General features: G+C 38.7%; 1 protein-coding gene across 2 annotated transcripts in view; it reads right to left on the reverse strand.

The window, feature by feature from the left end:
• Nucleotides 1–14,691, reverse strand: part of LOC119127518 (nuclear receptor subfamily 6 group A member 1-A) — a 111,349-nt gene that overhangs the window by 19,988 nt on the left and 76,670 nt on the right. The window contains exon 1 of one of the 2 annotated variants that reach the window (XM_037259500.1): nt 11,565–11,835. The exons of the other annotated variant lie outside the window; for it this stretch is intronic. Within the exon in view, the coding sequence (XP_037115395.1) occupies nt 11,565–11,580 (16 nt within the window). The 5' untranslated portion in view covers nt 11,581–11,835. Of the gene's footprint in view, nt 1–11,564; nt 11,836–14,691 lie in introns of those variants that run through there. 2 annotated transcript variants of the gene reach the window in all.

Genomic DNA, 14,691 nt, shown 5'->3' on the forward strand with positions numbered 1-14,691 from the left:
AGAGCACAGCACAAAAATTGCTCACTAGACGAACATTTTGTAGACAACATCAATCTTCAGTGGCGGAAGTCTATCCTCATTTACAATTGCAAGTGTGGTAGAGACGATTACAGACGATCGCAATTTGCAAAACAATTGACAAAACACACTTACACACACATGCACGCACACACAAATCCAACTCACGGAAATGTTTTGTGCATAAGGTTTAACGTAGGGCTGCTCGATTATGGGTAAAAATCATAATCACGATTATTCTGTTCGATATTGAAATCACGATTATTTACTCTGTTATGTTTCTGAAATTGGAAAAGCATTTAATGAACATGTTTGGAACAGTATTTATTGAATATTGAAAAAAACCCATCCTGTCTCCCACGGGGGGTCGTCGCGCGACATGAGCTTTCATCAAATGGAGCGTCTGTCATCGTGCCGTGCCAATCTTCATGACCGGGATTGCCAGATTCTTTTCACCCTCTATTTAAGCCTCATTTACAGTGTGTTTAGCGAGGTTTTATTTTGAAGTCTAAGAAGAGAAAACCTGGCATCCTTTCAAATTCATCCATCCGTTCAAAACCATTCAATGGCCCCAAAATGAGCACATACACAAAAACGTCCACGGAGTAAAAATGCATTACGTTCAGTTCACGTTCGTCCAATATATGAACAAGTTAATAAACTTTCGTTCATTGAACGCGTTCGGGTACAACACTGCCTGTTAAATATGGCCTGGAGCTCCACTCTCCACACACGTGGGGGCGTCCCGGTTGAGTTGCGCATGCACGTCTCAGAACGAAAACACCAAATAATCGTTTGTCCTCGATTAAATGAATTTTTCGTCTGGAGCCAAAATTGTGATTGATTAAATTCGATTAATTGAGCAGCCCTAGTTTAATGTGCTGCGATTGGCTGGCAACTGGTTCAGGGTGTCCCCCGCCTACTGCCCGATGACATATTGCTTTTTATCACAAGTAGCGGAAACCTGATTGTGTCTGTGGTCAAAAGTTCATCTGATCAAACACCATGGAGCACTGTTGCGCCATTAATCATCAACAACCATCTTGAATACTCAAACGAACATGCTACTGTTTTAAAAACGTTGCAGAATAGCAGCACGTGAATAAGTAGCAGGCTAAGCCTTTCTGAGACAAGACAGAGGTAGGTAGTTAATAGAAAGTTCATGTATTAAAGCTAATTAGAAAGAGGCTGACTGGGGGTGTTTTTATAGTAGAAGGGCACATGGTATTAAGTCTCTTGAATGGGGAATCGAGGCCTTCTAACGCCCAGAGACAGATTACTATTTTAAAAGGTGTGTGGTTGAAATTTGCTGCTTGCAGAGAGGTGCTGGTATAGCAATATTATGTGAGATAATGGGGCACCGCACAGTGAAGACAGCCAGCGATTAGAATGTATCTATGTTGGAGATTAACACGATATAGAAGAGGTTAAGATGACTGTCAGAAGAAGTGAGAACTAACTTTGTGAATCTCTCTCCCTAGACTACTTTTTAATCTTTAATACAAATAGTTACATACAAAATAATGAAGACCAAGCTGCCTTTTGAAAATGTTACATATGGAGGCAGGGATAAAACAGGACTTGAAATAACATGACACCAGAGACCAATATGTTATAGTTTTTAAAGATTCTCCTGCAGCATATTAACTGGGAAAATAGAAGAAAGATAGATAGAAGATAGAAGAAACATGCATACCAGTTCCACATGTCATAAAGACAGCCTGTACACAATACCCATTGCATTTGAGGCTTTTTTTTTCATTTTGCAGGAAGCTCAATATGAGAATAGCACATTTTTAATTGATTGAGGTTTTTCCATTGATTTTAATGGACGTTTACGCGTCTCAGTTTCAGTTTGTTGAGATATGTGAAACGTTAGCAAGTAGAAAGCAGCTTAGATTTAAATTGAAATTATTAATCAATTGATTATGAAAATCAATAATTAATTATTGATTAATTTGACATCAATTCATTATCAAAAATATTATTTTATTATAATTATATATACCTCTATACACACACACACACATATATATATATGTAATTATAATTTGATAATTGATTAGTTTAATCATTTAATTGTTGCAGCTCGAAACTCAATCAGTCATTTCAGGAATACAAGAAAGACATGTTGCACCAAACAAAAGGGGATAGACTAGAGCAGACATGGGCCCGCGGGTCACGTCCGGCCCACGGGGCCGTTTAATCCGGCCCGCCAAACCTGAATAAATTGTATTATTAAACGTTTTATTGGTCATTTTCCATGCAATGACTGCCTTTCTCCAGTAGATGGGGAAACGCCCGCCCGCGCATTTACTCCCGGAAGCCATGTCAGAAAGCTCGGAGCACACTCATAAGTGCGTGTACGTACTCAGTAGTACTCCGCGCTCTATTTCTATCAATGCCGAATTTCGAGTGAGGGCTGTGACGTCAGCATTCTCGTAATTCGCGCGCTGAGCTTTCAGATACAGTTTTACGCTAAAGCCACCCACAAACCTTCCCCTGGTATCCTTCCATTAAAATGGGTGGCCCGAGGAAAAGAAAGGCGGACACTGAGTGCCGAGTGTTTAAAAAAGAGTGGACAATTTGGCTCGACCGACGTGTGTGCGCAGACGTTCAGCCACGTGAACATCAACAAAGCCCCGTCACAGATCTAAGTTAACGGACACCTCGGCTCTATCCTAAGAATTGCCACAACAAATTTGACTCCAGACCATGATGCACTAGCAAAAAAAGGGAGACCAACAACACTTTTCCCACTGAGAATGAAGGGGAGTTTCTGTAGTTTGTTGTAAAAAAAATGCATTTTGAAAATAATTTGTACAAATATTGATTGAAACGAGCGACCATTCTCATTTTCAAACAATGCAGAATGCTCAAGTACATTGATACACCACCTGTTTGCGACTAATCTTAACTTTTAAAGGTTTTAAGGCCGACTTGAAGGAAGTGTTTCCCGTTTCCTCACCTCTGTCACCAAGTGTTTGTGAGTTAAAGCTCTGCTCTGATTTTCAGATATCCGTCACCGTGTTGCCGTTTTGATTTCTTTATTACTTTATTTAGATGTATTCTTTCACAGATTCTTCAAGATGATGTATTTGGTCAGAATGTTTGCCGTTATATGTGATTTCGCCTCATAAGATAAATAAACATCTTTCATAAATCTGACCTGCAGCCATGAAGTGATGGAAACTTTTATTCATAATAACAGTGTCGTATTTAATGAGAATCACTGATAGTAGTTTTTTGGTGAAATGTTTTTTTTAATGCTGTTTATAAATGCATTTGTTTTCAAAGCTTTTTTTTTAATAGCCATCTCCCTACTAAAGGCCAAAACCTTTTATGCAATGACCTTTACATGTCACTTATTTTACTTCACACAAACACTACATCCATCTGCTCCTTGTTCGGCCCCCCGGTCAAAATCTAGAACCCAATTCGGCCCGCAAGTCAAAAAATTTACCCACACCTGGACTAGAGTGTAGCCGTAGCTTATTATGCCTTACCAAAACGTGACAGGGCACATTGGCGAGGCTGCTCGTTTTTCTAAAATCAGCCACGGAGAGGCTAATCCTTGTGATCAGTTGAAGTAGTCATAAATAGACATTTCCATGTAAATCTTGGCGCCAATTGATAGCTGTTTTTTAACCTTTTAAGCGATAGGCTTTACAATGATTTACAATGGGGAAATTGTGATCTCTTCCTTCCATGACGTAGTCAGGCTGATGTGTCAAATGAAGCAGGCTCCAACCAAAAAGTGGGCGTCAGTAGGTGTACCACCCCTCTGTTAATAAATACCGTTAAATCGCTTCTGAGTTTTTTTTTTCAGGGAGGAATTGTAGCACTGACATCATTTTTTAATTTAGTCCTATCACATAAGTGCCAATGTTGGGCTCGCTTTACGCTCACTTTAATTTGAGCATATCACTCCAGTCATTGACTTTCTCTCTTGTGCTATTTCTGGCTCAATATACTTTATGAACATCTGGTTCAGTTGAAACATGTCCATTTCAGTTTTCCCAAAATGTTTTCCTAGCTAGGGATTTGTTGGGTCTCGATAGAATATAGGAAACTTGATCCTTCCAAGTGTGTTCAATATGAAAAGTGACTTCAGGTAACGTCTGTTGTGCTTGATAGACAGTATAATACACAATCGAAAAACGGGTCAATTACAGCAATTGTCTTAGGGCACCTCAAAGAACAACAATTTGTAGTGTAAAGTAGCAAAACACAAGATTAGGGTGAATTCGGCATTGAAGGTGAAAAATGTTTTTTATTCTCAGGGGAACTTATGTTAGAAATCTCTGCCAACTCAAGATATGAGGATCCCATAGATGACCCATTGCATCCTCACCAATGCCAGCCAGCCATTTGTCAGCCCATGTGCTCATTCAGAAAACACATTAAAACCATATATTTCACTAACCTCTCTTTGTGAAATTCCCAACTTCCTTCACTGAGGAAAAAAACACAACAGCTCTAGTGGCCTTCACTCTAGCTTATTTGCCAAATTTATCACCCTGTCTTTCAAGTGCATGGCCACCATATAATCAGGCTGATTCACACCTTCACACACTTGATCTCAGCGTGTCATGTCCTACGACTCCTCCTTTTCCTTCTCAGAAGATGACAGTTAAATATTCATGACAATTATTCAATGGCTTAACTTCCTTAAAGTTTCTGAGCAATGGATTATTACAACTACTACACCGAAATATATGGAGGAGAAAACACATGAAAATACCAAAATAAAATAAAATGTACAGTACTGGAAGTTTAAAGTCTGAAAATTTTGAATTTGAAGTGGATTACTTTGAAAAAGTACTAATTTAGGTTTACAGATATGGTTTGTGTCTGTGGGTTGGGGTTTCTCTTTTCTCACAGTGCTGAAAAATATGGCACCTAGCAAGAATTGCTATTAAATGAAATGCACTTCAAAAAGTCTGTAACAAAACTTGCTGACATTTGAAAGGAAATTATATCATTACAGTAGGTAATTAACTTTAATTAACAGTGCTGGTGGAAAAACGCTTTTGAATTAAGTTAATGATGAAAGAGTTAGAACTGGATCATGTAAAAAAAAGTGTTGTTGGTTGTATTGATATTTTGGATATTTTGATGGCCTTACCATAAAGTAACCTGTATTCATTAAATGTGTCTCCAAATAAGGGATTTATTTCATTAGATTTTATTTAAAAACCAACTCAGCGTTACACATTGATATCGTAACCTATATTCATTAAATGTGTCTCCAAATAAGGGATTTTTTTCATCAGATTTTATTTCAAAACCAACTCAGCGCTACACATTGATATCATAACCTAGTTCTCTGAATATATTTGCACAATGTGCTACAGAACAAGCTAGTTCTCTTTTTGTACACTAACTTGCCTTATTATCAGAATGAGAAAAGTGCCTCATACATCAAAATAATATTTAACATTCTCTTTCTGCAACCAAAAATTATGCATATAAGTATTGAAGTTTTTACACTTTTAAATCGCGGTCTAAATGTAACTGCGGGGCACGTGTCCCCAGTACTGTCTGCGCCTATGCCTGTGTGGTAGAATTATGTTCTTGTGAAAACGTACCAAATTGCACATCAAAGTATTTAGTAAGTTCATACCTGTAATTGAAGTAAATAAACGGTCTTTCATATTAATAATGATTTGTTTACCTTTGCCTTAGTGTCCAATAATGCATAATATATGTCGTAGTTTGTTGCAGTAAATAGATTTTTGTTGAAAAAATGAATTTAAAAAGAAATTTGGAATAAAATTGTAAACACAAAGTTTCGGGGCGGGGGGGCACACAATCTGATGATTTTCCCTCGTTTAGCCCCAGCTGTGTCATCTGCATAACTACAACAGCAAACATTGGCGCTCTGAAGCAAAGGTAAAATATACAGAATGAACAACAGGGACTAACCCTTGAGTGACCCCTCAAGTCATGGCCATTTGATCAGATTCAATGGTCACAAAGTAACTTAGTTTCTCCAAGTAGTGCCTGAACTGAGAGGCCACATGGTATTTATAGGGTATTTATTTTGATTTAATGTTTGTTTGTTTTTAGGTTATTGCAATTATTTTTAAAACATCTCAGAGGAAGCTAATTCAGTTGTTTGATTTTGTGTATATATATATGTATATTATATGTATGTACATGTGTATGCGTATATATGCATGTATACGTATATGTACTGTAGATGTGTATGTAAATGTACATATGTATGTCTATGCGTATATACTATAATAGGGCTGTGTACAATATCATTATTGTATCAAAATCAAGATATGAACATTAAAAGTATTAACGTCAAAATAAGGAAGATTGTATTACAATCGAGATCTGAACATTCAAGATCGTAAGATCAAAAGGACGATATCTGTCACATGACCTTAGCTACCCTGTGTTGCATGTAAACCAAAGTCCAACCAACTACATTCCTTTCAAGTTTGGCAATGATCAAATGCTGAATCAAGCCAGTGACAATCATCTTTCAGAAAGGAAGAGGTAGGGGGGTGGGGGAGAGAGAGAGAGAGAGAGAGAGAGAGAGAGAGAGAGAGAGAGAGAGAGAGAGAGAGAGAGAGAGAGAGAGAGAGAGAGAGAGAGAGAGAGACCACCCTTAACACCCATTAAAGGCAGCATTGTTTTCCAGAGGTCAACCCGGGTTTCATTCCAAACTTTAACACAAACCAGGAAAAGGAAGTTGAGCATTTTCAGTTGATGTCAAAGACAAAAATCAACAGCACCCTTTTCCACTGCTCACAACATTTCAGCTTATGGTCTCTGTAAGCCTGATGACAAAATGAGACATACATCACTTGTCATGTTGTTGTCACTGGGCTGTTTTCGTTTTTCTTTTAGGTATTTCAGCAGTGAAGTGTGTTAAGAGCAACATGGCTAAGAATCTAAAACCACTGGGAGCCAGAAAGAAAGCAAGAAAGAAAGCAAGAAAGCAAGAAAGCAAGAAAGAAAGAAAGAAAGAAAGAAAGAAAGAAAGAAAGAAAGAAAGAAAGAAAGAAAGAAAGAAAGAAAGAAAGAAAGAAAAAGAAACATTGCTCTCATATGCGAAGCAGTTTGCATGCAGGAGCCCCAAGCCTCTCCAAACCTTCATCATGCTGAGAACACACAAGTATGGTGGCCAAATCTCTCTATTGTCCACACCATGAGCACACAAAGGCCAGTTGCATAGTGTAAAGCAGCCTTTTGAGGGGCTGGCAGAGCAACAAGGCCTGCTGCTAAAGGGGTTTCTCTCTTCAGGTTTTGTTTCGTGCTTTCCATCACAATCGCGCTCAGCTGACACAGGGAGCGGGGGTTGCAGGAATCTGCTGTACTTTTCCGCTCGGGCCACACCCCCTCTTTCCAAGCCTACTCGTTTCCTATTTTCCAGATATCATGTCTGTTCTTCTCCTTTACTTATCTCTACAACCTGAGGATGACGAATGGGGGGGTGTAGAAAACGTTTTGACTATGACTGGTATGTACATAACACACATCAAACACATTCACAGAGGTTGAAGGCATCTGAAGACCCTCTGGGACTAAGATCCAGAATTCCTGGCAAGCCACACTGTGATGTTAATCTTCTAAGTTATGTGCATGCAGTTGTAGATTGGGTGCTTCCAAAGAAACAATTGTGACCTGTTGACAGAGCCGTCTTGACAATATACACTCAAGCTTAAAGGTTAAATGATTAGCATTAAGTAATACTACACCAGGCAAGGGCTCCATATTAATTATATGTAAATGCAAGCCGCATGCAACAGTTTGCTTTTTTTGTTTAATTCATTTTCCGTCTGCTTTAAATGTGTTTAGGGTGTTTAATGAGTTCAAGTTTTCTACATTCTGTTGTACATACATTTGGTATAATCTAAAATGCCTGAGGATGCCTACAATCGCAATATGCCAAACCAACTTGTATCCGTCTTCAAACTTTTCATTTGTTAAAATACTGTTAAACAACATTTAATAATAATTTAAAAAAAGCTGCTAATGAACAGAGTACATGCATTTATTTCAAAATAACGAAACATGCATTAATGCAAACCTGACCATGCAAGACATCGTAATTAGTGTTTCTATGTTTTTTGGCAAAAAAGCTGCCTAAATGATATTTACATAGCATAAAAATGTGTAAAACCTAAAACAAAAAACAGCTGTGATTCCTTTTGAATCCTTTATATTCAAAAGGTTCTTTTTTCCCGGAGTAATAGGCTACAATATGTGAAATCATGCCAAATCCGGGTAGAATCAGGATGTAAACTTCGGGGTGGCCGAAAAATCAGAAGAGGTGTTGGTAGAGAATAGGGTCTCCACCTCCTGCGGGGTCAAAGAAAGTTGTGTTTAGATTTCGGTCAGTTAAAAGCATAGTAATGCCAGCTGCTAGGACTTTAACTTTAACTTAAACTTTAATACATTGGTTCTCAAAATGTTCTCAACAATTTACTCGCTGTTAAAATTATTTTCAGTGAAGTACCACCTAACTAGTGCAAAACATTTTTGGATGGAAAACAAAAACAAAAAGATTTAAAACAAAGTGCTCTGCCATCAAAGTCTATTGTAAAATGTAAATATTAAACTTTGGAACTCCATTGGTAGTGGTATTGTTAGAAACCACGTGGAGATAAAAAGATGTAACTTAAAAAAAGCAAATATACGAGAAATAAAATAAAAACAGTTGTTCATTTGCCATCATAGTAAAGCTCTGTTATCAAAAGAAATCATTAATTGTTAATTTTAAATAAAAGCAGTGAGTGCAGTGAGTGCTGTCAGGTGATTAAAAAAATAATGGAATTAATTACCGGACGTGCAATTAATTAATCTAATTAATCACATTTTATTCTCATATCTGATAAAGGTCCCCAAATAAAGAATTCTGAATTCTAGGGCATTACAAGATTGCAGTGCAGTACACCAAGAAGAGAAGATTTGAAATCTACCTTTTTTATGATTGGTGGGGTGTCCTTGTTAAATGAAATTCAAAAGAAAAAACGTCAAGCACATCCGCAAACTAATTAGGACAGGTGCATTATTCAAAAATGCAATACAAAAACACTAAAATATCTCAAATATAAAACTGACGCAATACAGCAATTTCAAATTCAGGGATCTCCTGCATTAGTTGCACCTCAGTTTCACACAGCCTGTTGGAACTTTGAAAATCTCCACTCCAAACACTTAGTGTACAACCAACCATAATACTGAATATTATAGTTTTAGCTTGAAAATGTAAATGTCTCTACTTCTTTAGATTGCACTGTGCTGAAAACGTGACTTGGCAAGAAAAAAAATAAAAGCAAATGTGAATGACGTCACCACACCAGAAGAGTGGGAATAGATGACCATATTCCACCTATAATGCTTCAATGTTTAAATCTTTTCTCTTTATTTCATGTTCCAAAATGGTGAGTTGTTAGTTGTATGTGTGTGTGTGCATGTTAATTTGTAAAAATGTGTGTATTATCTTTTTTTTTGTCTGAAACAAATCCTCTTGTTAAACTTACACCACAGCTACTATAGGTGTGTTAATTAATTATTTTGCTTATGTTCGCTCAATTCTACACTTTGCCTGTTGTTGTCCTGTTGTTGATGAGAAACACTACAAATGTTTTTATCCGTGTGGCTGAGGCTACTGTAGAAGAAAACAGCCCTGCAAAAAGCAGGAAGCGAACGTGCTCCTTCAGCCGACAGGTCACTCACTGGGCCAAATTTAAAATGCTTGCACATGCCATTCCAGATTACTTGCGGTAATTTGCTGTATAATTAATTAATCTAATTCACACATTAAACTGACAGCCCTAGTATAAATATACCCACACTACCATACAATTCAGACATCTCATTTGGCGTTTAGTTATCCAGCACATAGGTGAGAGTGTAATTGATTAAAAACTACATGAATTGCATATGGACCCGGTATCTCCATTTTCACGGTTGTAGGTGGGACCTTTCAACGACCTCAGTGCCGACACAAAATCAATGTTCCCACTACTGTTATTGACTCCAACATGTGTTGCATAAATGTGGGGGATTGAAGTGATTTGGCATATTGGAAATTAATCAGTAAGCGTGTGTGTGTGTGTGTGTGTGCGTGCGTGCGCGCGTGTGTGTGAGTGTGTGTGCGCGCGTGTGCACTGGGGGAAGGGTTGAGTCCAGTTGAAATAACACACCCTTGAAAGACAAAGGTCTGCAACATGATTGACTTGATGGTTTGGTTTGACAGGGCAGTGGCCTGAATGATGGATCAGTTTCAGTGAAATTAAGAAAATGACTAAGTAGCGTGAAGGAACAGCTTCTGTCATCTGCTATTTATAGTTGAGTATAACAGAGTCCCTGACCTCCCCCACCCTTACTATTGATCTTATCACTACTCCTGTCGCCTGTATCTGCATCATATAAACAAGCTTCTATGCTACCTTTTTCTCCTGCCGTTCGTTTTGTTTCACTTTTATTCTTAAACATGGGAAATTAACTACTTCTCAGTCAACAAGGTCCACTAGAAGGTTTAAAGGTGATGTGATGTGTTGAAGAGTAGCATTAACCCTGTCTTAGCTGAAGCACAACCGACATGGCTGCTGGCTGAAGGATTAACATGGGGGAGGGGACGAATACAGTAGAATGGTTCCTCCACATGCATGCTACGTCAGAAGTTTGAAGGACAACATTAAAAGAAGACAGTGGATTTGTTTACTAGATTAGTTTTGCTGATAATCAATATATGAAATTAACTTGATTAAAATGAAAAAAAAATCACAAATGGATGAAAAGCAAAACATTTTTGTGGATTGTGCTATTTTACATTCCATATTTCTTGTGATATACAGTGACCCTGGTGGTTTGTTTCTCTGTATAGGAAGTCTGGTCAATACTCAATATTTTATCCATTCATTAAAAATAAGCAGATCAATTCAACTCAGATAGCTAAATCAAACAATAAACACAATCGGAAAAAAAATGTCATAATGGTTGTAGGCAAGACCGTTACTGTAAAAAAATCTTAAGACTGTGAAACTCCTGAAATGAGGAAGAATGAGGCTGAAGACTGAGCCTAATGGCTATTTTTTTTTACAAGTACAGTAACAGCCATCAAAGATTTCCGACTGTGCAATCCCGCTGCCATGCATCCAAAACAACAGAATGTTAAAATCACAACCACATCTAATACCCACTAATTCACAATCACACAAATTACTTGAAGACACTCATGGATAAGCTCACTAAAAAAATCAAATCTTTCCATATCACCGTATTTGGACTAAATATGTCAAATAACCCGTTAGCAAAATGACTAATTACATTTTCTGAGTCACCCTTTCGAATACGCCAAGAAGATCTATTTGCATTTACAAGTTGCCATTTAAGCAACGCATTGTGGTCTTTTACATAATCCTTCAGTGGAATTTTGCTGGCAATAAAACATTGCTGGTCACCAAAAATAGACTCCTTATTTTTGCGTATGAATGTCATTCACATGTGAATAGGTTAGGTTTAAATCTTTGGCCTTCTGCAAGAAATTATCAACCACCAATGATAGCCTCACTTACCTTCCCATGTATCCATTTCATGCTTCTTCCAGGTTGCCTGGAACCCATTCAAACATGGAGTCTGCTGAAGAATTGCTTCATAGCTTTTTCCCCCTTCCCCTCTGTTCTCTCCCCCAGCAACCTCTTTCCTCAACAGCCTGCTCCTCTCTGACCACAGCCGGAGCCAAGTAACACCACTGGTCACTTTACTGCCTGGTCACATGACCACAGAGTTCAAGCCCTGGGGTCGCGGCTTGGCTTGAGGTCCAATGACAGCTAGGGGTTATCTGAGTGGAACTGATAGTCCTATTTTCACTGCCGTCCTACAATACAGCCCCTTCACCCCCGCCCTTTTTTCCTCCAAATTAGCCTCCCCTCCCCTCATCTATGCCTCTAGCAGTTGTAGAGAGGAGCAAAGTGCATGTCCAAGCATAAACACAGGTTCAAGCTGACAAAACACACCAACATTAACTAATTGAAGTATTTTGTGTGCCAGGGGAGAAGGTCCGTGCTCTGGTTTCACAACCGGCTCGGTTACCAACGGGGCAACGAGAAAGCCCATTTTCATTTTCAACTGAATTTGGCACAGTATGCATCCTTGTGTTTTTAATATCAATCCATACCATTCCACATATTGGTACCCTTCCAATGGTGTACTCACCATAGTGGTGTTGTATTGGCACACCTAAATCTTGATTTTACTCGCTTCGATCCTACGCGACTTTCTGTCTAACGTGGTTTGGTCATGGACCCCAATTTTATTGTCATAAATACATTTTCAAGTAGTATTTTAAATGGATGATATAAGGACCGTACGAAGTAAAGGACTAGCACGTAAACCTTAGCGCTAATGATTCGATGAATTTCCGTGACCTTACAGTGTTACGGAAAGCTAGGATCAATTTTGTTCGCAGAAGCACCGCATTCATAGTCACTCAAGTCAAAGAGCGTGGCCAGACACAGCAGTAGAATAAGTGGCTGCTTTAATCTCTCTTTCATCCAATTCACATGGCATCAAAATGACTTTCTCAATCTGCTTGATATTGTCATTTGCGTATTGCGTCTCTTTTAATAAAATGTCAACAGACTTCGATGTGTGTGGAGCAATCATACCCCTTCGGCTGCCCAACAACATGCCTGACCTAAATTAATGTAACTAATGACCCCTTGGGCTGGCTAAAAACATGCCTTTCTAAAAAAACAAGACTTTCTATACAACGCGCTTTCAGGGTTAACGCGATTCCCAAATTCCACAAATTCCACAAAGTCCACGTAGAATTGAGATATAAATCTAGTGTGTTAATTTACATGTTTCTACCCACAGTCATATCACAAAACATGCCATTTTAAAAATAGTATTACAATTGAGAGCGGATGAGATACTTTTTCTTTGTTACAGATCATAGTCAAGCAGGTCTTAACATTGTTACTTGTATTTGTTGATTGCAATAGCAGTTAGACGTATATGTCCCTGAGACACAGCCACAGCCTACATAGCTTATAGTGGAAATACTAGCCAAATCGCGGAAATCGCTTCCCAAGTTTAAAATTCTTAAACAGGGACAATGAGTGCAAACTAGTCTTTAACTAAAACCAGTTTGACATTTGATAGGAATACTTGACATGTCAAGACACAAATGCCATTTTCAGATAGAACGACAGGGAATTGTATCTGCAGTAGATTTAGTAAACACAAATGTGCAAAGTACACACATAAACGGCTATCTTGTTGCTATGCACCAGGGGCAGGTGAATCGCTCTTAAACATGAACACTGATAAGTTCTCATACCAATGAGTAAATTCTCTTCCTGCATCCCCTCCAGTGGCCTTACCAGTGGTGCATAATGAGAACTATCCAGGGTTTCAAGAAGTGTACAAGCCCAACTTGACAAGCCCTTGAGCCTCTCCTCCGGCTGGAACTAACCGCCCAAAGTAGTGGACAAGCCTTTCCGGATCCTCCGGCCTGTCTACTGCCTGACCCTTTCCACGCTGCTCCGCCCAACTAATACCATATGCTCACTCTCTCAGCAGCTCTGCAACACCCTCTACCCCCAATGTGAATGCTAATGACCACGCAACACTAACTCACAAACTGTATAAGAATATATGAAGCTTTTCAAATTCAAAGCCAACTCAGAGAGGTAGCTCATGTGCCTGCTTTAGGGAAACAAGTAAATATGGGCTGTTGAGCGTGGGGTAAGACAGTGGAGCTGGTCTTACGCAGGTTGGTACACAAGTAGAAATATGAAGGCTCTTGGTAGGGTGATCAAAGCCTGTCTCTTCACCTGCCAGTTTATGTTGCATGTATACTACTGAGCTTGCTACCATATGGCACTGCAGAGCATTGTAAACACATAGTCCTGCCGTTGTAATTGCATGTGTGTATTTGAGCCTAAATATTTGTTACACTGTGAATAGCTCATGCATTGTACTATGTTTTCATTCAAGTTTAGCATGTGTTTGCAGAGCTGCAAACTGTTCCAGATTGTCTGTATTTTGTTCTGGATATCATTGATCGCTAACTTGTTACGCCCATAAAACTGACTGTAACCAATGTTTTCAAACATCCAGGGTCACATAATCGCTCAGGTTAAAAAGAAGCAAAACGACTTCATAGATTGCAAATGTGGTTTTATTCTTTGTCGAAAGGCTCCAGCGATGTCGTGCTCACGCATGCATGGTTGGGGGCTAGCAGATGAGGCCGGAAATGAACAATTTGAGGCTAACCCTGACTGCTGCGAGCCTCAATATATTCATATCAGCTCAAGGAGCAAGAGCAAGAACACAATGTGATGCTTCATCACCAGATTATGATGTCAAATAATGCTCAGACATCTGTGCTAACAAAAACTTTATTCATCTTATTCTTCATACAATAACAATCGCCATGACTCTTTACTGTGTTTTTACTGTGTCGTAATGCTTGTCAGAATACGCTGACTTGTTGAAGCGTTGGTAATGGTGAGCGATTATTTCAATTTGTTTCTATGTTGATCTTTGAAAATATGACTCCACACGAAAATGGCCAGTAGCACTAAAACGCTTCGGGACCTCTGCCTTTATAAACAAAACGTGTGTATGCGTGTGTGTATACATTGTTGAAATGTTAGTGTTGAGTAGATGCTATAATATTTCTATCATTCTGTG

Source organism: Syngnathus acus, chromosome 9 (assembly GCF_901709675.1).
Source record: "Syngnathus acus chromosome 9, fSynAcu1.2, whole genome shotgun sequence".
Classification (NCBI taxonomy): Eukaryota; Metazoa; Chordata; class Actinopteri; order Syngnathiformes; family Syngnathidae; genus Syngnathus; species Syngnathus acus.